Genomic DNA, 21,685 nt, shown 5'->3' on the forward strand with positions numbered 1-21,685 from the left:
GTCGCTGCTGAACTCTGCCAAAGTCACAAGTCCCGCCTCTTATCACCGTTAGTAAACTGCTTGTTCATGTGGGGTGGAGTCACCGCATCTTCTGGCTGCATGCGGTGGTTGCCTCTGATCACTTGCACACTCGCTCTTACTCGATCCCCAAGAAACGCCCTGCGTTGATAGTGGCAGTCCTGGTAAGTGTTTCATGCATACCTCTGTTCCCTATGTTATATATCATTATCCACCTCTTTACCACTCCGAGAAACTTCATCTCCCTGTTTCAACAGCTGGTGTAACTATGGCTGACGGTCTAGTGCTTCGAGGAGGCAGTATACTACGGAGAGTATCCTTCGGCGTAACGTCGTCGACAGCACACAAGCGTACAATACTCGAAATGTCCGAACCAATACCTATACCAGGCGCGAAGTCTGAGCATGCGATCGACAATGGAAGTCTGTCGCCTGAAATTCTGCGAAATGGAGTATCTGGAGCCTCCTCAACAAGCTCATCACCCCCGGACGGCAGCAGGACACCCATCCTTTCTGCCTCGAGTCCGGGCAGCCCACGATTATCACGAAATCCGTCATTTTCTGGCAGCAGTTCGTACCAGGAAGATTGGGAAGCGTTTCCACCTCTGGACAGGCTCACCGTCTTTGATTTACTAGACAACTTCGCTTTGCCCCAGCAATTGGAGAAGCTGCAGAGGAATATTTCGGCACAGACAGAGAAAGTACGGAGACAGCGAGATGTCTTGCGGTCTAGAGGGTCATATGCGAAAGATCGAGTGGTAGAGGAATGGCGCAGAAGAGTGCCGCCTGCCGACGAGCAGCTGGATAGATACCGAAAACGCATGCGCGAAAGCGTCGACAAACTTTCCAAACGCTGGAACGATACCAAGGCTGTCACGGCAAGAGAGAAGATCTCATTTATTTGCGGAGTTCTAAACGTACTCATCAGTGGATACTTGATCGGTGGATATCCTCAGTACTTTCATTACTGGTATACTCTACAGCTCCTCTACTTCATGCCGATTCGATATTATACATACCACCGAAGAGGATATCATTACTTCTTGGCTGATCTCTGCTACTTCGTCAACTTCCTGTGCATGTGCACTATATGGTTCTTCCCGAAGTCGAAACGTCTGTTCATTTCCACCTACTGCCTAGCATTCGGGAACAACGCCATCGCGATAGCTATGTGGCGGAATTCGATGGTATTCCACAGCTTCGACAAAGTTACCAGCTTGTTTATCCACATCATGCCCTGTGTCTCACTACACGTCCTCGTACATCTCCTTCCAGATAGTCTGCAAGAAGAACGCTTCCCTGCTATTTGGACAATCAAAACCTCGCCACCAGGATCCAAAGAGCACTACTCTCTCCCTGCCATGACACTGTGGGCCACCATCCCTTACGCAGTCTGGCAGTTATCCTACCACTTCATGATCACGGTCCGCCGCCGGGAGAAGATTGCTGCCGGCCGCCCAACATCCTTCACCTGGCTCCGACGTTCCTACTCCAAAGTCTGGATCGGTAAATTCGTCTTATCACTCCCAGAGCAGCTGCAAGAACCAGCCTTCATGTTAATCCAATACTGCTACGCCGTTCTCACCATGCTGCCCTGTCCCCTCTGGTTCTGGTACCGCTACGCATCTGCCGGTTTCCTCCTCGCTGTATTCTGTTGGTCAGTGTACAACGGAGCCACATACTACATCGACGTATTCGGCAAACGATTCCAGAACGAATTAGAGGCCATGAGACGCGAAGTTCAGAAATGGCAAAATAGTCCAGACATGATGACTTCTCCTCTCATGACCCCGAAAGTCGACGGTGGCGCCGAACTCGGTGCCTTGATCGGGGACCCAGCTTTGGAAGGGGGCAAGACACACTCGAGAAGTAGGAGCGTGGACAAGATCCCTTTGCTGAACGACCAGATTGGGAGTACAGGCATAGATGGCGGAGCCAAGGACGTGGCGCGCGAGAGAAAGATTGGGGAATTACCTGCTTGATCGAGTGGGTGGGAGTTAATTATCGGTTCGGATGTTTCTTCATAAGCATGCTTGGTTTTGTTTATTGTATTGAATGTATTAAATTGCAAGTTAGCTGCGAGGGAAATGTGCTATCTCGAGAAGAACAGGCCGAGGGCATGAAAGGGCGGGGGTATACCACGGCGTCAGGGTTTTGGTCCAACAAATCAGATTTTTTTGGGGCTTCTGTCTCATACCTACGTACCTCAAGGATGATCAATCATCATCACGAGTTTCATTTCAGTGGGGAGCTGGATTCAGGTTGGTTGGGATGAAGTAGTGTTTTTTCTGTTTCAGATCTCTAGCTTAGTTGAGATTGATTCCAGATCCGCTTGCTAGCTGCCGTTTGCTCCTCTTAGAAAGAGAGAAAAACGCAGCTCTAATACAAAGACCTCCATATTGCAGCCATTGTCAGCTGTCCCGAACATTGCTCTCCCTTTCCATTCGCGCCGAGATCTTGAAAGCCTCTGCTATGCTGTCAAATACAATGTCCGCCTCCCTTCTGCTCACTCTTCGGTATCAAGCGCGCAAGAAGCAAATGCCAAACGCCAGGAATGCAACGCTCCATCCGGAACTCCGACTTCACTCCAACCCACCAAGTCCAGGAACCGGCTGTGTAAAATCGAGAGTGGTATAGTAAAGCACAAGCAAAGGTATCTTCTTCCCCTTATCTTATTACACCCCAATCACCCAACTTCCCACCACCACCTGCATCGCCTTCCTCTCGCTGCCCTGGTTTCCTGCCAAAGACGTTCCAGAACCGTAGCGTTTCGTCACCTGCTCCTGTAACCACGACTCTGCCGTCTGGACTCATGGCTAGGTAGAGAACACGATATGTGTGTCCTGTGAGACTGACAACTTGCGTCATGCTAGGATATTTCCAAACGACGATCTGATTCTGAGAATAGCCGTGAGTGCTGACGATCTCGTTGCTATTCTTGCTCCAGGCGAGGTTGCAAACTTGGGAGCCGGTATCAATTTCGTTGATTGTGGTGCCTCGTAGAGTATCGTGGAAGACGATTCTTCTGTCTGCGGTACCACCACCTGAAGCGAGTAGGCCTCGCTGATGTGGTGACCAAGCAATAGCTTTCACGGCTGCAGTGTGATCACTAAATTTGTGCAATGGCGTCTCGCTCAACTTGTCCCAGACCATGAGCTTGTTATCGTTACCACCTGAAGCGAGTTGGCCGTCTTCGCAGTTCCATCGCAGACCACAAACTTCTTGTTTATGGCCTACAAGCTTCCGAAGCCATTGATCTGGAGCTCGGACATCGCGGTGGTAGATCAGGCGATCACGAGATCCAGAAGTCAAGATATGGTCATTCCAAGCGAGAGATCCCACTCGAGCCGTGTGTCCGGTCATGGTCCTTAACCGCCGTACTTTCTCTGCATCCCATATCTGAACAAGACCTTTGCCAGTGCCAATTGCAATATGTGACCCTCGTTGTATCCAGGATACACTCGTGACAGTGTCGTCTGGAAGCTCACACAGTTTATTAACTCTTCCGCTTTGTGAATTCCACATGTAGACACAGCTTCCAAGTCCTACACCAAGCACATTGCTGCTACCCCAATCCACAAGATTCAGATAGAAATCGTCAGCCAAGTCGGGAGCATCAAGTACCTTATATGGCACTTTGCTGACGGCTCGAGGTTGTTTCCGTGGGTTGAGAAGCATACTTTGGCTGCCAAGTCGTACTGGTGATAAGCTGTATATCTCCGATCTGGCATTGAGATTGGGACCATGCCTACTCTGTGGTGTTCTCGAAGGTGTAGGATGTCCAGCAATATTCGTGTGATGCCGTGGAGACATATATGTGAAGAGGTTCTTGTGAGGAGTGGATGGTGTCATCGAGACGGGTAGGGAGGTATTAGATCCATTATTAGGTGGTGTATGTGATCGTGTAGGATCGTTGATGGTAGTAGAATGTGATGAGGGTAAGCCGACGTCTGGCGAAAGATTAGGAGGGGTAGGTTGAGGTATCGTATTGTCGAAGATCTCGCCTCGAAGGACTCTCGAGTAGGTTTGATTTGCTTCTTCAGCTAGGTTCTGTCAGTAACTAGCGTCGAATATGGCATGACAACATTGCTTACTCTTCTGAAAATGAAGCTCCCCATGGGGCGTTCGCTTCTTTTGCTTGGACGGCGTAGCAGGAGAACCTTCGTCATGCAGCAAACTAAAGCTGGCCTGCAAATCTTGTCCTTCTCGGTTCGGAATGAACCTAAGACAGTCAGTATCTGAACGATTCTTATCCCCATCCTTGTCGCGGGAAGGTTTTGGATGATTCAAGCGTCTGGGAAGATCTGGATAGACTCCAAATACAACCACGACTGGATTGCGCAACTGGGAAAGTGTATTCCAGTGCGCGTCCAAAGATACGAAAACCAAAAAAATCGATCTTACCTATCGCCATATACGCGCTGCCGTTTCCTACTTGGACTACCGCCTGGTGTGATATCTCTGTGCCTCCCAGCTTCGTCAAAGTCCTTCAATAATGCCTTACTCAGTCTATTTGGATCGATCGCTTCGGCATTCGGGGTCGCTCGATTGCTTCGAGGCATGTTCTCTTCAGTTGTTTTCCTTTCCGACTTTCTCTTCTCTCCAACGGGAGGAGGGGTTGCACTGCGAGGTGGGGTAGCAACTGGTGGAATATGCATGGTGCTTGTGGTCTTTGTGATATGAGTGTGGGATATGGCAGAGCCATACACCTCTTCGCTAGCTCCCATTGTGCCTGACGGTCGTCGTGGTGAAGGTGAGCTCCAGATATGTCGGCCTGGCACCCAGCTCAATTATTGTCTAAAGTCCTCCTGGATTTTGTCGCAAGCTTAATAACGAGCGAAATGCCCGGGAACAGCTCCAGAGAGCTGTGCAGTGGGACGTTCGTCGCAATTTTCGTGCTCGATTGAGAGCGTTGTGAATTGCCTTTGTTGCCCTGCCACCTGCTATCGTCTCGAATGTCCGACAGCGTTGAGGATAAATGTCTTTTCCAGCTTCCTCCCCTATGACAATATCTGCGATCCCCAAAGCAGCAATTGTCCAGCACAAGCAGTCGTCTTTTGTTGTTGTTGTCCTCGGAGGTGGTGGTAGGTATGATTCGTCCCTTGGTGGTGAAGTCGATATTTCTGGGAGTTGATCGCTGAGGCTCACCTAACCGAAAGCCGCCTAGTCCGTCCCCTGGCAACTCAAATAGCAATCTCGAACCCGTGCGTCAGCAAGATTCACTTTTGGACAGGAACCGCAACATCGAAGAATTGTGATGATGAGGGAAAATATCAGATGGGAAGAGAAGAGAAGAGGAATGGATCATGATTTCTGAGTCTGCGTTCCCCTAAACGATGCTGCGGAACGCTCTCCACTTTGGTGCAGAGTTCAAGGCCAGATGGCAGACCTCAGTCGCGCTTTTCAATCCCATACATCGCGACTTTCTATCTCAGGGCCCAAATCAATGCAAGGCCAGATCAAAACAATTGCCGGAAGAGGAAATAACCGTTTCATCGTCTCGGTATTTGTTATGAACGAGGACGAGACTTGAGACGCGACATCTGGTCTTCTGGTTGGTCGGGACGCATTCAGGGGTCGGCTCGAATGGGTCAATTGGCTGTCAGTGTCTCGAGCGCGTAAAGGGGTTTACGGAAAGCGGGTAGAGCACGAGAGACATTTCACAACAACATCGCGAACATGACATGAAATATCAGTAAAGTCGTGATTCCATAGCCGCTGTTATGAGTTTCATAGATGAGATTCTAGGGTTCTGCCGTTGATTCTTTGGCTTGCAACTACCATCGTTCCGGCAGTATTTCAGCGTCAAAAGAGTGTCAATCAGCCGGAAGTTCACCCGCAGTATAACGATGTTTTGTTTCTTTAGTTCTTCAGACGAACAGCGGCTCGCATTTTCTCTCGGTCCGACCACGACGCCTGCATATGCCATACATGGGACTGATTGAGCCGTTCAAAGTCTTTCCAGTGGACCCGAAACTCAAACCAATCGTACCGATGCTTTCAAAAATGTACCCCGCAATATGGGGAAAGGCTGGGAAGCTTGGGAGAGGCTTTGCGGGGCTGGCCAACTTCAACCTATGATCAGATGAGTGACATACATTGATGGATTGCTGCAGAGCGGCTCGATGTAAGCTTGAATGAAAGTCTATTTCTTCAGGAAGGGTATAAGAGATGACCAGAGTCCATGGAAATGGGAGCGTGGAGATTATTCAATCAGAATCAACCAACAAAACCTCTCTTACTTTGACCAAAGGCATGATGCTTTTTACATTACTCTTCGCCGCCGCTGCAGTGGCACAGAATTCGAGTATGCCAACATCGACTTCTTCTATGTTCGATGCTGGAGTACCAACCAATGCTCCTGTTCCTGGAGATTACAACGGTGCTTGGCGGCCACAAGTCCACTTCTCTCCTCCCAAAGATTTCATGAACGATCCAAATGGATGTCACAGAGATGCTAATGGAACTTGGCATTTATACTATCAATGTAAGACTTAATTCTGGAACAATGACAATGCTAATCCCGTAAAGATAATCCCACTGCTACCGTGGCAGGAAACCAACATTGGGGTCATGCTACTTCTCAAGATCTCTTTAATTGGGAAAACCAGCAGATTGCCATCTACGCTACACCAGACTCTCAGATCTTCAGCGGAAGTGCTGTCATTGATGTCAACAATACTTCAGGATTCTTCCCAAATCAGACCAACGGCTTAGTAGCAATCTATACCCTCAATACCGCCTATGAACAGACTCAAGAGATTGCTTATTCCATTGATGGTGGTTATACCTTCGAGCCATATTCCGGAAACCCCGTCCTCGTTTCCGAGTTCCATTCCAACCAATTCAGAGATCCCAAAGTCATCTGGTATCAAGATCACTGGGTTATGGTTGTATCATACGCCCAAGAATTCGTCATTGGCATTTTTACTTCTCCGGACCTGAAGACCTGGACTCATGGCTCAAACTTCACACATCACGGTCTCCTTGGTCTCCAATACGAATGTCCCAACCTGGTAGCCATGCCAGTCGAAGGTTCTAGTGACATAATGTACGTCCTCGCCATTTCCATCAACCCTGGAGCACCACTTGGAGGATCCATTACGCAATACTTCCCAGGAACTTTCAACGGCACCCATTTCACACCCGTTGACGGTGCTGCTCGCATCGCTGATTTTGGCAAAGACAACTACGCTGGACAATTCTTCTACGGGATCCCCGACGACGAGGAGCAAGTATTCATAGCATGGGCCAGCAACTGGGAATATTCTCAACAAGTCCCCACAGGAGACTCCGAAGGCTGGCGAAGCTCCATGAGCGTCCCTCGTCGAACCCGACTTGCAAACGTGACGCGCACAGGATGGGACCTCATCAATGCACCCTACGACATCTCGCCAATCTACGACTCAGTCCTAGCCAGCAATTCCAGCCTCGGAAATGGTACCGTTATGGTCGATTATTCTTCCCTCCAAAGCAGAGCTATATATTTCCAATGCAACCTAACCAATATTCCCAACGACACTTACTCCATGGGCACAATCAATTTCACCTTCTCGTCTTCGTATACCCAGGAATCCGTTTCCGGTGGCTTCTTTCTAGGGGGCGATAATCCGTTCTGGATCTCCCGGCAAAAAGTCCTAGGATTCGGGGAAACGAACCCATTTTTCACCGATAAGTTCAGTGTTGGAAATCCCATCAACGCAAACGGGACGTTCATGCTAGAGGGAGTGATGGATCGGTCTATCCTGGAAGTTTTCCTCGATGGAGGGAGGAATAGTGCGACGATGACGTTCTTCCCTGAAGGAGAGCTGGATACGATGGTGGTTAGGACGGCGGGGTTGAATGAGGGGGTCGAGGTTAGTGTGGATGTTTGGGGGTTGAAGAGTACGTGGGCGGCACAGGAGAGTGAGGATGGGATTGTTTATGGGAATGTGACGATGGGGAGTAATTCTACGCAGGCGATGAGGAGGAGGTTTTTGTGAGTTGCTAGTTTTTAGCTCATATGAAAATGACCCAAATATCAAAATATATATCTTCACAGCCTATCAGCATTGATACGCCTCGCGTACGGAGGTGCAGTTTCGTTTAGTAGTTTGCCTTACAGCAGTACGGAGATCGCGGCATAAAGTGCCGAGAGTACAGTGCAACCGAGCGAGTATTCCACTGTAAAGCGCCATAAAGAGCGCACAAAGCGGTGGAAGACCCTATAAATATAGGCCTTTAGCCCTATAAGACACTGAAAAAGGCAAGCAAGGACCACACCAATTCGAAGTCAGTGCTGATAATTGCAGGGCAATCTTCGCTTCAGCGTGCTCTCATAGCCTATAATTTATCATTATTCAGCGATGTGGTTGCTATGCTAACGCTGTGCCTCACTAAAGACCCCTGAAAAGTTTGACACCCTTGTGGTGGATTCCCATTTTAGCGTACTACAGGGCTCTAAGCCTATAAATACAGGGCATTTCAGGGAGTTGAAGAAAGGTTATAGCGCATCATGAGCTCGAATGCGCTGTAATCCCGGCACTTTATGCCGCGATCTCCGTACTCATCCATCACTTGAGGATTCCCAAACAGAAAAAATCAAACAAAATCCTTAAGGATGTAGAGGAAAAATGCAAAAAAATGAAGTTTTCCATGCCAGGGAGTCGAACCCTGCGCTACCGCGAACTTGTGTAAACACTGAGAGGCGGAAATGTTACCGATACACCAGCATGGATGGTTGATGAGCTGAAAATGCTTATTTGAAATTATAAAGCCTTTTGCGAAAAGAGGGGTATGGTACTGTGGAACAGCGCTAGGTCGGGTTTAGCGAGATCCACCTAGGTCGGCTCTCCGTCGCTTAAATAAGTGGCCGGATGTGACCAACGGCGTAATTTCAACTAATTCACAGAATTGTCAAGAAAGCTCTAATAACTCAGAAAGTAATTTTATACAGAAACATTCATTAAGTATTTCTCTAGGATCTCTAAAGACGGAATTCTTTTCATGGAATTGAGTGTCCAGAAAGAGTTAATTTGGTATCTTAGATTTTGATGTTCTCGCATGCCAAAAAGGGCCACTTTTTTAAGCGACGGAGAGGTAGGTTTTACGGCCTGTACCCGTTATTTCAAGTCTAAATCTCGCACTCTCCATTTTCTATCATCCTTTCGCTCCTTCAACATCTGGCAACTGCTTCGTAAGCAGATTGTATCATCAAGTGATGTTCTAAAGTTATGACATTAGATCGAAAACATCTTCTCGCTGTTAGCATCATCAGTGCACCTGAAGTTTCCTGAAGCAGAGATGCACAAGATCAACCATTCTTCATTCTTGCTTTCAGCTACATAGTTCCCCATCTAATGCGATACGTTATTTCTGCTACTGTTGACATCATTGTCTTGATTGTTTGCTGATGTCCTTTGGCATCACGACCACCACAAAATCAACGTTGCCGGCTCAGACTCTGTTGCCGGCAGATATCCTATGAACGAGCTCACAGTGAAGCGAAGTGGCACTTCCAAATCTTCTTTCCTGGAATCACAACCTTTCACCTCGTGATAGTTCTTACCCGTGGTCAGTCGCAGCGACCGGAGACACAGCACATTTGATCTCCCCTAGGATTGAAGAACGTCAGGTCTCCAGGAACCGGTTTCATCGCCTTGAAAGCACGACCTTCGATTACACCAGGCTCGTGTGCGTAACGCGGAAACGCCTTGCGCCATGCCACATCGTCTTCGGGCGCCAGCCATTGACGGTCAAAGATGAGAGTATCGCTGCTACGGACTGGATTCAGAAGGATGTTCTAGGTTAATTGTGCTGCTATGCCACTAATCTCCCATCCTATGCCTTCCTGGTTTTCCCATGAGTCAGCCACATCCCGCTGAAGAAGTAAATTCCAACATGGAACTTTCCATTTATACAACAGAGCTTACATATGGTGCGTAATCCGCATGGACTTGGATCCCAGTATCAACGGTTCGCATCAGACCTGCGAAATACTCCTTATCGCCTTCACGTGCAATTCGGGTAGGCATGCCTGTAGTTTGCTGTAGAGTTGTGAGGATGCGTCCTATTATATCGATTCCAGCTTCGTCTTTCCAGCGGCGGAGCAGAGAATTGGCTTCTTCAACGCCCTCGAAATACGATCTCATATCTACCAAGTTCGTCAACTCTTGCTGCGACATATCTGCTTTCACCAAGAACGGACCATGATCAAATTGGGTAATGCCCACTTGTCCTACACGTGGCCACACATTGGTTGTATTGTATTCGCCCTGATCACAGTTAGTTCTGTTTTCTCTGTCCTGCGATGCCCTTACAATCTGGTGCGTTCTGATGGTTTCGAGCATTTTCTTACATTCTTCTGATGTCAGAAATTTCTTCGCCCTCACCAGTGGGATGGTGTTAGCTAGAAGATCCATAAATGATGCTGAGCTTAGAGGCTGCTCGTCGAAGGTCTTCCAGTTTGTTTGGAGAGAGTGCTTCTCAGAAGCCCCAAAGAAATATTCTTCGGAAGCTTCAGAGTTGACGCCCAAGGTCAGATTGAAGAAAGATGCTGCCTTCATGATGTCCTAGCGATCTAGGTAGTGAAAACAGTGGGTATTGAAGCCCGATGGGAAATGCGTGTTGCTAACAGGCCATGCAATAGCCAGATTTGTAGGTCCTCGATGAAGGATTATGCCGAGAAACGGACCAGCGTGCATATTCCTGGCAAATTCATGGGCTGATCTATATCTGTCTTGTACTCTCGAGTTCGGATTTAGTAGCTTGGCGATGGTGGTACAGAGTGCTTTATGTAGGTGGGTCAACCGTTTGGCCGTGCAACGCTGACAATGCACGCGGTTCGACAGTGGTTTAGAGTGCTACCTCATTTTCTCAGCCAGTACGTCTTCTCAGTGTACCTTCTCCCGGGTATCAGCAGAACAATGGAACGACCAATATAGCTGGATCATGCAACAAACTCATTGGATATTTGTTTCTATGAGACTTGACAGACATTCAAAAAAAAAAAAAGCAGTGACACAGTGCTACTCTAGAATGTTGCACACTTTCTCTGAGGCTATTGACGCATTTACCTTCCATCCTTCAACATTCTATTACGGCTCAAGATTTGAAACATTTGTTTTGTCAGGATTCAGCTATAGCAGCGAGTTAGTGATGGCTCCAGCAGAGCCTTGTGGGTGCCTTCCTAACTTGTCAACTGTGCACCAAATTCCAATCATTACGGCTCATCGCGATCAGCGAAGGAACAAATTTTGGAAGGAACAATCAAGTAGCGTTGATCTTAACTATTTGTGAACTTTTGTCGCACAGATTGCTACTCGTTTCGAGCGTAAGATTTACGCAGCCAAGAGTTTACTTACCAGGTCAGGGAGCTATTTCCAAAGCAACATGCCGCCACACCCTCTGGACGACGATGTTCAAGTGAGTCTCGCTTCTATATCATCTCGTGCTCTGGGTACTTTTATACAGTGTAGCACAAGACATGAGGCTAACAAGCACAGCTGAACTTCACATACCCATTGTATAAGCACGAGACGAATGCATGGCTCTCCAGTACCGAAGCCTTTGTCAGAGGTGTTTTCGCGTGCGGCAAAGGGGCTGACAAGAAAGTTCAAGCCCGAGTCAAAGCAATATTTGGCTACACGCCCGAGGATGGCTACCTTGTTATTTGCGACAGAACACTATTCTGCCCCACTGGTGAACAACTCTGCGATCTAGGACTCATTCATTCGCATTACTCCACCCCAGAAGAAGGACCCAACACTGTATTCACGGTCCAAGATGTTCGAAAGAAATTGACTGATGAAGTATATGATCATTTCGGCCTCTACGAACCAGGTGTTGTCTATCATCTTGGCACTTTCGAACCAAGTCATGTCCCATTTCGTGTACACCAAGCCGTTATGCAGCAGATCGATCCCGAGAGACGACTCTTGCATTCACGAACCCATGCTGCCGGCCACCTAATCGCTGTTGCCGTTCAACGGTTACATCTCCGCGGCGCTCTCAGCGGCGACCTCACGTTCAATGGAGTGGACCGCTCACCCAATTTGGTTGTCGAACTTGGTGGCATGCTCGATAGAAAACATAGACAAGCCAAGCGCGATATCCAGCGGGAGATTAACGAGATAATCAGCAAGAACGTGCGACTCGAAACACGCAGATGGAATTGGCAAGAAGCGCTTGAACGTGGTGTCAGGTTACCACCAAAGTCAGAGACCACGATTGAACTGATGCGGGTTATCACACTTGAAGGAAATGAAGGATTGTATCTTTGCGGTGCTCCCTTTGTGGCCAATACTGGCGTCGTCGGTCGAGTCCAAATCAAGAAGCTTACCGTCCACAAAAAGGAAGAAGTAACGAGGATTGAGTATAGTATCAGTCAAAATGCTCCATGAAGGAAGCACGTCTTCAGCACTTTCTATTCGGCCGCAACTTGGAGGTACATGCTACAATCTTCTATTTTAAGCCGTGATTTGGCGTCTGGTACTCACTAACCACTGAAAACAGGCAAATGTTCAACCCAATTTTGTATTTTCATAGTTCTGTATCACCGTTAGCCGTTAACCTTAGCTCATCGATATGCACTTATCCATGTACTCTTCGCTGAAGGGATCTGTGCTGCCCGAATGGTGAGATCTGTGTGACGCAGCGTACATACAATAATAAGCAAGTGCTCGCTTCGAGGAACACCAAACATCATAAAGTCCCAAGTAGGAAGGAGCCGAATTTAGATTCTCCTTCCAGGGACCAGTTCTATGATACCGCTCTATCAGACCACCTGCCTTGACTCGTTGCAACGAAAAATGACATTGAAAGACAAACTCACTTTTGTTCCAAGTATCCAACATGGAGGCGCCGGCTCAAGCTCTCACCTCCTTCATGAATGAAACGAAAGAAAGTTCATCGCAACAATACAATGATGCGCACCTCATTCAAACATCGAAATCAGATGTCCAGACATCTTCACCACGAAGCAAGAGGCTGAGGCTGAACAGAACCACCATTGCCTTCTTCATCATGGGAATCCTCGTACGTGTCTATACCATACTCAACACTCATGATCGATAATCTAACAGGATGTGCCCCTTACAGATCGCACTTCCCACAATGGTAGTAACAATGGCAGCAAACCAAATGTTCGCCGGCATAACAGGCGTCTACGGGATCTCACTCTCTTTAACGGCTGCCATCACCTCATTTTCCACGCCTCTGTTTGCCCGGTTCCTCCCTTACAACATCTGCACCTTCATCTGCGTCATCTTTTCCCTCCTCTCTTACACAATCTGCACCCTGCCTTTCCCTTCCCCATCCTCTTCCATTACCACTTCTAAAGCAGGCCCTGTCCTAGGAACGATGTTCGCAGGCTTCGTCTACGCCTTCGGGACCAACACTTATCTTGCTGTAGCGGCATTCTTCCCTCAGGAAGCGGTCCTGGCCTTGAGTGTAGGGAGTGGATTTGCAGCAGTGCTTGGCCCAGCGACTTATATGGGTTTCATGGTGGCTTTTGGACAGGATTGGAGGAGGAGCTTCTTGGTCTTCTTGCCTACAGTACTGGGTATATTGGTCGCGTGGTGGGTACTTATGAATAGAAAATGCAGGGAGGCGGCGAAAAGGTCGAGATTAGGGAGTAGAGGGGGCAAGACGATAGAAAGTATGACGAGTGAGGCTGAGAGAGATACAGGGAGTGAGGGCGATACCGAATCTGCGACGGCAGCAGGGAAAGTCGAACGCAAGGAAGGAGTTTGCATACAGGAGAGGGAAAGTGATACGAGTGAAATGCTCAAGACAGGATTTAGCCCTCATCGTACCCGTCTAGGACTTCTGTTCCAAATCATCCTACCAAAGTACGTTGCGCCACTGATCATTTGCACAACTTCTGCAGTCGAAACTTTAGCAAGATTCCGAGAAGCTCCGAAGGGAGATCTACAGTTCCAGATTGTGTGTAAGTCTTCATTCTCTACAAACTCACCCTGAATATCCTCGCTAAATTTCTCAGTCTTCGCCTACGGAGACGCACAATTTGTCTTCAGCACCCTCTTCGCTTTTTTATCACATCCCGTTCATCTGGACATGGACGATTCTCCAACTTATCTTGCTCACTATCGGCATCATCCAGCTTTATCATCCATTCTTGACTTACTACGAAGTCTGGGTGATGGTCATGTTTCTGGTTGGCGGATGTGTCGGTGGAGGATTCATAAGCACGAATTACAAGGTAGCTGAGGACTTTCGGAAAGCTGGTGAGCCAGATGAGGTTCGTAGCTTTGCTATGAGTTATGCTGGACTTGGGAATTTTGGTGGGGATGCGTTGGGTGGTGGATTAGCTGTGCTGTTGCAACAGCTTGTTGTCAAAAGTATTGGGAGTAGATAAGTAATCCTAGATGATCAATGGAGGGGAAAGACCTCGGAGAAATGATTCCAAGAAGTTAGATGTTGAGATAAGGGAGGAAATCAAGGAATAGTCTCGAGGATTCGTCTGATGGTGTTTACAAAACACCCACTTTGTAGGTTATATGAATCTTCAGTGCTGGATCATCAGAACATAGTATGGCCTATACAGTGCAACAATACAAGTGTAAAAGCGACCGATCACACAAAACATCCCTGCCGCGTCATGCAAAAAAGGCACAATATCTAAGTGGATCCAGAAGTGGCAGTCTTTTGCCGATGTGATTATTTGTTCTCGACAGATAATTTACTGTTGACAGATGACTTGGTAGTTACTTTTAGGATTTGAAAGAGATGAAAGTAGGGTAACTGTCAATCTAGACAAAGGTTGTCGTTTGATGAAATGTTGGCCTCAAGCTTGGATATTCTGAGGGGTGAAATGTTGGCGAGGGGCAACTTTACCCCGCGATCTCGTGGCAAATCTATGCCTCTATTCAACAGGTAACAACGTACAAAACACAGCGATGGTGATATTTGCAAATTCAAAGGCGTCAAGACAGTCTAAAAGCCCGCGACGGATCCCGAGTCCAAAGTCAATGATGTTGATGTCGGCATTGGCCCCCTGTATTTCATAGCTGCCAAGAGTGGGGTGAACTGTATCTTGGCTTCCCCATGCTCAAGTGTTGAATCCTCTCTTCATAATCCATCTATCTAGAATCTGGAACTCAATCATGGAGAAACCAGATCTCAATTCACCAATTGCCCGTGATAGCACGACTGAAAGCGGCAGCCGAGTCCACAAAAGGATTGTCAGGACATTGATACCACTTGCATTTGCACTTGCCTATGTAACTATCTTCCATCTTGCCCCGCCACAGATCACATGGATACACAAACCTGCTCCGAATTACGCAGCACGGTGTGTTCAACCCGCTGCCCTCTTCCCGGAAGACAATCCCGACCTGTCGAAAGCATTCGACTACATCTCCAGCCTGGCCTTCAAAAATGCCACCATCGAGCGTCTTTCCAACGCCGTGAAAATCAAGACTGAGACGTTTGATGATCTAGGTGAAATCGGGGTCGATAAACGATGGGATGTCTTCTATGGCTTTCATGATTATCTTGAAAAGACCTTTCCACTCGTTCATGAAACGTTAAAGGTGGAAAAGGTCAACACTTTTGGACTGCTCTATACTTGGCAGGGTAGCAATGCTGATCTGAAACCTACTACCCTCATGGCTCATCAGGATACAGTTCCTGTGCCATCTGATACTGTGAGTATGACTTTCCTCCTAACACTCAACGCTGACTAGTACCATTCAGATTGCATCGTGGGAATACCCACCCTGGAGCGGTGCCTATGATGGGAAATACATCTGGGGCCGTGGCTCAAGCGACTGTAAAAACCAGCTTGTTGCGACTTTAGAAACTGTCGAATTACTTCTTGCGGCTAAATTTGAGCCTAAACGTACAATCTTACTCTCATACGGTTTCGACGAAGAAACGCACGGTTTCCACGGAGCGGGAAATATCTCGGCTGTGCTCCATGAACGGTATGGAGACGATGGTCTCGCCGTTGTCGTCGATGAAGGAGCAGGGTTTGAGGAAGCTTGGGGAACTCTCTTTGCGAAGCCTGGGGCCGCTGAGAAAGGATCAACTAATGTTGTCATTACCGTTCGCTCACCTGGCGGCCACTCTTCGATTCCACATGACCATACCAGTATCGGTATTCTCAGCGAGCTGGTTTATCTGATCGAATCCACGCAATACCGGACTAAGCTGTACGATGAGAATCCGTACTTTACTCAACTCCAATGTGGAGCTGCTTATTCGCCTAAGTTTGATCCCAAGCTGAAGAAACTTCTCGATGAACGGCTGCAATCTCGTGGCACTGGCGCGGCTCATCATGATCCGCTTGCGTTGGAAGCGGCTAAACAAGGTGCAAGCATTAAGTATCTGTTGCAGACTTCGCAAGCTGTAGATATCATTTCTGGAGGCGTCAAAGTCAATGCTTTGCCAGAGCGCGCCCAAGCAATTATCAATCATCGGATCAATGGTACGTGTCTTCCTCCCTTTCAAACCTCTAAGCGAAAAAAATGTCATCTCTAACGTTCACTTCTCTGAACCATATACTTTGATACCTTAGACTTTCATATACATCATATTGACTCCCTAAACAGTAGGCGAAACTGCCCAGGTGATCTTCGATCACCTCACCAAAGTCGCTGCCCACGTGTCCTCAAAACACAACTTAACCCTCCATGCATTCGACAACATCGAAGAAGCGTCCTCCATCAGTCTAGCCCACAACGGCATACTCGACCCCGCGCCCGTTACACCATCCGACGGCTCAGTCACAAGTCCCTTCTCCATCCTCGCCGCCACCGTCCGAGCCGTGTACGGAGAGGAAGTAATCGTCACGCCAGGAATCATGACTGGGAACACTGACACACGCTTCTTTTGGGATCTGTCGAAACATCTTTTTCGCTTTGCGCCCGGATATGATCGGGATGATGAGGCGGGTTTGGGAGGTATTCATACGATTAATGAGAAGGCTTCGGTGGAGAATCATGTTAATGCTGTGAAGTGGTTTACGCTGTTTGTGAGGAACTTTGATGAAGTGGAGGACTTGTGAGTAAGCAAACAAGCACAAAGTGGAGAGAGGGGGTTTTGATTGAAGCATCCGTTTCCGCAGAGAATGGTCTGCTTTAATTCTGTCAGCATCAAGTTATTTTGAGATTTCTTTTTCCTTTTCAAAAAGTACCGGGTGTCCCGAGTAACAATCTCAGTACAGGTACATGTATAGAAAAGTGTTAAAGTGGAGTAACTTCAGGCCCTACCTAGACACCTACTTGCGGAGGTCCTTTGACATTTCGCTGCATCATGTGAATGGGTTTATATTGCAATATATGAGATCGATGGTTGAAAAATACTCCCAATCAAATGCCCCGGAAATTTCCAAATCCTTGAGTAAGATCCAGAGGCCAAGGCCAATCTACCAGCAGCTCCTGTGGCAGTTGAAACGATGCATCCATTCCAGGGACACTACCGCCATCAAAATTCCTCTGCGCGCCTCCGTCCCATTCGACTCCTTGTTGTTGGGGGACGTCCGGCATCGCAAGAGGAAGTTCTTGTAGATGCTGAGTACTCATGTACTGGTCAATCCGAGCGAGTAAGGTACGCAAGCGCTCGCTGGCACCTGCTTTTTGAGTTAATGATACTTCGAGACTCGCTAGAAGATCTGCCATCCGCAATCTAGTCTGGCATCAGCATCTTCATTTGAATGGAGATGACATGTAATCTACTCACAATACTGTACGAACTTGAAAATACTCGGAAAGTGATAGTTGTCCCTCGATGACAGACCCTAGAATTGCACCAATTCCGGCAAGATGGTGCAGGAGAGGCGATGAAATTGCTTTCAGAAAGAAGATGGGAATGTTCGCAAAGTCATCTAGGAGTTCTCTTGCAATGACGCATTTTTGTTCAAGTGTGGCGTCCTCTGCTGTAAATAGTACCATGCGCGCCAGCTGATCTGGTTAATACATACGCGTAGAGAAAGACAAGGGACTCACCTGGAGCGTGGCTGAAATGTTGGCTGCTTGGAAGCTATATCTATCAGCCGTCATTTCACCTACGACACTTCTCGTCTCCTTGAATCTAGCCGGTAAATTGTCATGCATGAGGATAATCTTGTCAAGCACCACAGACTGAGGCGGAGCGCTCTGTTGGAATAGATCGGATGGTGAGAGTGGTCCAATGCTCTGTGGTCGACGGCGATGGAACTCATCCATGGCATGCTCCAGGATCCGGTACAGTTCTGTGGTAAAGTTCCATCCCCGGAGCCAAGAGCTGGTGTCGGCGATGACGGGCATGGGAAATGAATTTAGTTGTCGTGTTGTAGGAGAGCTGGGATGGTTTTCGATGCCTGTCGAAGAGAACATCTCATCGTCGAGTTCGCTTGGATATTGAACTCGAGATTGAGCTTCACGGCAGCGAATCATGCCGCCCCAGACAATGGATGAGTAGACCTCCAGAGTGTAGATAGACCAAAACTTAGAAGAGTGAGTAGTTGAGCTTGCTGGATGTGGAGGAACTAACCAGCCTTCTACGCTCTTCAACTTCGACCATGTCAATATTTTTAGGCCAATTCTTCTCATCGTGAAGTCCGTCCATTGCAACGAGCGTATGGTATATACCCAGATATTGATGCATCATCTTAATATTGCCAAGCTGTATTCCAACAAGGGCTAACACTGCACACGTCCGCATCCAGTCAAGACAAGGCATAACACTCCAGTCTAAAGGGAGGACAGCTTTGGCAGCATCAGAGAAAAGCTCGGATGCAGGTTCTCGGAGGTAGTCTGGGTTCCATTTGGAAGGATATAGGGCTCCATCACGTGCTCGAGCAGATGCCAAAGCACATATTGCCATTGTCATAGCGAATTGTGCCTTGTCGGATAGGTATTCTCGAGTGCTGATTTTGCGGAGGAGGGTTGGTCTGTGGAAGAACGGGAATCTGGTACTGTCAGACATCTTTCAAGGAAGCATCTGTTTCTTCAGCAGCAAGAGAGCTTATATTAGGGCATATCCATTTGGAAGCTATGCCTTCAATACCAATTCAAGAGTCGAATAAGCCTGATTTAGCACCACTCACATTGGATATACAACTTCGAAGTAAACAGTGACAAGGTCTTGAATCTTCGCAAGATTATTTCGAACCATCTCCTGATGATCTTCACTCAATTCAAAAGAGAATTTGACCTCTAGCCTAGGTCTTGGGCTCTCATATGACGCGCCATAGATTGCATTGTGGTTTTTTTGCAGATTCGTTGGCGGTAATATCGGTAAGAGTTCCTGGTGCTCGCCAGTTGATTCATCAAGTTGAGAGTGAGTGCTTTGCTGGGGTTTTCCTCTTCTCTTCATTGGCCGCTTGTAAGTGCAGTCGACGCCGAAATCTACGCAGTTCTGACATCGATCGCTATCCTCTTGACTCGGCCTGCATCGGATACTGCGTCTGTTGCAGAAGTCACAAGCTCTTGAGATACGTCTTCGTTTCTTTGGTACGGAGACTGGGTCTGACATTGAATCTCATCGATTATATTATATTTGCTCGATAAATCCTGGCGTTTTGCGCATAGAAGTGATTGGGGTCAAAATTGCGTTTGTTGCATCTTTGGGAAATGTGTGGAAGGCGTCACCGTCATCGTCGCGCTCAGGCTTGTTTACCAGCGATTCAGCGAGCGTCTCGGTTGCCACTTATATGACTCGATCCTGATAGGTTCGCTCGCCTATGGTCTTGAGGGATGGAGGTATTTTACGAAACTAATTAGAAAGAAGATGCATAATTCCACAGAAAGTTCAAAGTAATTCAAGACACGAAATATATATTCCTAATTCCTAATACGCCTTCGACCCTTCTCGCTGAATTCTATCCGTAATTACCATATGTTATCGAAAATCTTTCCATCCACATAATTAACAAGCTCTTTTACAGGAGCAAGATGATCAGCACTTCCCCCAAACATCATCCCTTTTCTCATGACCTCTCTGTAATTCTTCCCAGGAGAGACTTTACCCAGCACGAATTCAGCTCTCGTCTCCACCCTCGTGGGAACAGGTATTGACCGCCCAACAATAGCTTCCATTCCTTGCCACGCAAAAGTGATTGCTTCTTTCGCTGCTCCAGGAATCCCGGCCTCACCAAGCATCATGATTTTGGTATTTGGGTAGCTCTTCTGGATAAATGCTGTAATGTTTGGGTTGTAGGCTCCTCCACCGCACATGAAGATCTCGTCGATGTTCTGAGAGGGTGCATACCTCCTGTAATGCTCAACAATCGCTTGTGCAGTAACTCTGGTGATACTTGCTACCACATCATCAGGGCTCAGTCCTTTCTTTTCCGCTTTCTCAATAAATTCAAATGCTAGAGTATCTCGGAAGACTTCACGGCCAGTAGTCTTTGGAGGCTCCAATTGGAAATACTTGTGCGTCAAGAAGTCATCGACGAGCTCCTGATCAACACGGCCTCTCTTGCCCATCGCACCGTCTTTGTCATACTCCTGCTCTCCATTGGTATAATGACGAACAACGGCATCGATAAAGACATTACCCGGCCCCGTGTCGAAGTCGAAACATTCGTCAACGCCACCCTCGCTATCTGGTGGAATGAAGCAAACATTTGCGATGCCACCAATATTTTGACAAGCACGCAGCTTTGTGGGATGATGGAGGAGGAGGGCATCGAAGAAGGCTATGAGTGGAGCACCCTGCCGACCGGCTGCTTGATCAGATATCCGAAAATCGGTCACTGAAGTGATGCCAGTCCGTGCAGCGAGTATGGAACCTTCCGCCATTGTCAGGGCAGATTTGACTTGGCCTTCTTCAGGCATAGAAAGAAGCCAAATTGTTTGACCATGAGATCCTAGTGCGTCGATATCCGAAAGCTGAAGATTATTCTCCTTCGTGAACTGCTTGACAGCAGATGCAAAAGTTTCCCCGAGCAAGACATTGACTTCACTGAGTTCTTCGGGCGTAGTGGTATTGTGCAGGATCATTTTCATGACTCTCTTTTTGATCATTTGTTCCAAGGGGATTTCGTCATATTTGAGAAGCTCAAAATGCATTGGCGAGGTGGGCGTTTCTTGTCGAAATCGGCACAGAGCGCAGTCGATACCATCCTGTTACTGTCAGTCTTTACTTGATTTTCAAGTATGATAATCCTTACCATGGAGGTACCACTGTTCAATCCAAGCACCGTTAAATCAAGACCTTGCATTGCTGATCCATTGTTCACATTCGAATGACCGTTGGAATGCCTATTGCTGTCGCCATTTGTTGTGGCAGAAGGCATGATTGAAAAGTGATAAATCGCTGAGAGAACTATGCACAAACGACCAGATGCGGGAACTTTAAATATGCCTTCCCCAGAGATTGACTTCACTCTTTAGAAATTTGCGACGGAGCAAAGAAATGGAGCCGTTCGTCCGCCAAACTTTCCGAGGAGACAGAAGAATCTTCATGATTTCAAATGCTGGGAATAACAGCTGAAGTAAATAGAAAGCCACGCGCATATTGGAATCGAGATGTATTGATAAAAGCCTTTTAAGCTGTGGAGTTCTATCCCCGAGCCTTTGGCCAGTGATAATTGATTTTTCATGTTAACCCAGCCGACGGTTACATGCTTACACGCTTGCACAGTCCAGTCTAGGCTTTTAGCCTTTTAAGAAAATCAGCGTTTTTGCATCTTGACATGGGTGAAATTCCACTTCTCTTTATTCCCGCATTGTAATTGC

The 21,685-nt window shown here is 47.6% G+C and overlaps 9 protein-coding genes and 1 non-coding gene across 10 annotated transcripts; 5 read left to right on the forward strand and 5 right to left on the reverse strand.

The window, feature by feature from the left end:
* Positions 1 to 286: 286 nt before the first annotated feature.
* LY89DRAFT_609579 (uncharacterized protein) lies at positions 287 to 1,978 on the forward strand (the record flags this gene model as incomplete). Its single annotated transcript, XM_018210523.1, has 1 exon — positions 287 to 1,978. A coding segment is annotated over one exon (1,692 nt), but the record flags the coding sequence as incomplete, so codon positions are not given.
* Positions 1,979 to 2,684: 706 nt separating this feature from the next.
* On the reverse strand, positions 2,685 to 4,675 carry LY89DRAFT_578040 (WD40 repeat-like protein; the record flags this gene model as incomplete). The annotated part of the gene is made up of 3 exons (XM_018208924.1): positions 2,685 to 4,060; positions 4,112 to 4,239; positions 4,422 to 4,675. 3 exons carry the CDS (start codon positions 4,673 to 4,675, stop codon positions 2,685 to 2,687), a joined length of 1,758 nt encoding a protein of 585 aa, XP_018075489.1.
* Positions 4,676 to 6,347: 1,672 nt separating this feature from the next.
* LY89DRAFT_577239 (putative invertase 4) lies at positions 6,348 to 7,999 on the forward strand (the record flags this gene model as incomplete). Its single annotated transcript, XM_018208879.1, has 2 exons — positions 6,348 to 6,504; positions 6,549 to 7,999. The coding sequence occupies 2 exons, from the start codon at positions 6,348 to 6,350 to the stop codon at positions 7,997 to 7,999; spliced, it is 1,608 nt and encodes a 535-aa protein (XP_018075490.1).
* Positions 8,000 to 8,647: 648 nt separating this feature from the next.
* Positions 8,648 to 8,733, reverse strand: LY89DRAFT_t19. The gene has a single exon. It is a non-coding gene; the product is annotated as a tRNA-Glu (tRNA).
* A 443-nt stretch (positions 8,734 to 9,176) lies between these two features.
* Positions 9,177 to 10,561, reverse strand: LY89DRAFT_778752 (uncharacterized protein; the record flags this gene model as incomplete). The annotated part of the gene is made up of 3 exons (XM_018222235.1): positions 9,177 to 9,798; positions 9,929 to 10,270; positions 10,316 to 10,561. 3 exons carry the CDS (start codon positions 10,559 to 10,561, stop codon positions 9,571 to 9,573), a joined length of 816 nt encoding a protein of 271 aa, XP_018075491.1. The 3' UTR covers positions 9,177 to 9,570.
* A 697-nt stretch (positions 10,562 to 11,258) lies between these two features.
* LY89DRAFT_778753 (uncharacterized protein) lies at positions 11,259 to 12,455 on the forward strand. Its single transcript, XM_018222236.1, has 2 exons — positions 11,259 to 11,420; positions 11,501 to 12,455. Exons 1-2 carry the CDS (start codon positions 11,388 to 11,390, stop codon positions 12,395 to 12,397), a joined length of 930 nt encoding a protein of 309 aa, XP_018075492.1. The 5' UTR covers positions 11,259 to 11,387; the 3' UTR covers positions 12,398 to 12,455.
* A 373-nt stretch (positions 12,456 to 12,828) lies between these two features.
* Positions 12,829 to 14,373, forward strand: LY89DRAFT_778754 (uncharacterized protein; the record flags this gene model as incomplete). The annotated part of the gene is made up of 3 exons (XM_018222237.1): positions 12,829 to 13,031; positions 13,095 to 13,940; positions 13,999 to 14,373. The coding sequence occupies exons 1-3, from the start codon at positions 12,849 to 12,851 to the stop codon at positions 14,371 to 14,373; spliced, it is 1,404 nt and encodes a 467-aa protein (XP_018075493.1). The 5' UTR covers positions 12,829 to 12,848.
* A 624-nt stretch (positions 14,374 to 14,997) lies between these two features.
* On the forward strand, positions 14,998 to 17,325 carry LY89DRAFT_778755 (carboxypeptidase S). Its single transcript, XM_018222238.1, has 3 exons — positions 14,998 to 15,664; positions 15,714 to 16,446; positions 16,571 to 17,325. Exons 1-3 carry the CDS (start codon positions 15,122 to 15,124, stop codon positions 17,023 to 17,025), a joined length of 1,731 nt encoding a protein of 576 aa, XP_018075494.1. The 5' UTR covers positions 14,998 to 15,121; the 3' UTR covers positions 17,026 to 17,325.
* Positions 17,014 to 19,475, reverse strand: LY89DRAFT_770371 (uncharacterized protein; the record flags this gene model as incomplete). The annotated part of the gene is made up of 5 exons (XM_018221845.1): positions 17,014 to 17,645; positions 17,700 to 17,920; positions 17,966 to 18,445; positions 18,492 to 18,915; positions 19,048 to 19,475. 5 exons carry the CDS (start codon positions 19,473 to 19,475, stop codon positions 17,330 to 17,332), a joined length of 1,869 nt encoding a protein of 622 aa, XP_018075495.1. The 3' UTR covers positions 17,014 to 17,329.
* A 335-nt stretch (positions 19,476 to 19,810) lies between these two features.
* On the reverse strand, positions 19,811 to 21,453 carry LY89DRAFT_609597 (UPF0075-domain-containing protein). Its single transcript, XM_018210524.1, has 2 exons — positions 21,118 to 21,453; positions 19,811 to 21,070 (listed from the first exon to the last, which is right to left on the reverse strand). Exons 1-2 carry the CDS (start codon positions 21,241 to 21,243, stop codon positions 19,832 to 19,834), a joined length of 1,365 nt encoding a protein of 454 aa, XP_018075496.1. The 5' UTR covers positions 21,244 to 21,453; the 3' UTR covers positions 19,811 to 19,831.
* Positions 21,454 to 21,685: the final 232 nt, after the last annotated feature.

This window comes from Mollisia scopiformis (genome assembly GCF_001500285.1).
Source record: "Mollisia scopiformis unplaced genomic scaffold LY89scaffold_5, whole genome shotgun sequence".
Classification (NCBI taxonomy): domain Eukaryota; kingdom Fungi; phylum Ascomycota; class Leotiomycetes; order Helotiales; family Mollisiaceae; genus Mollisia; species Mollisia scopiformis.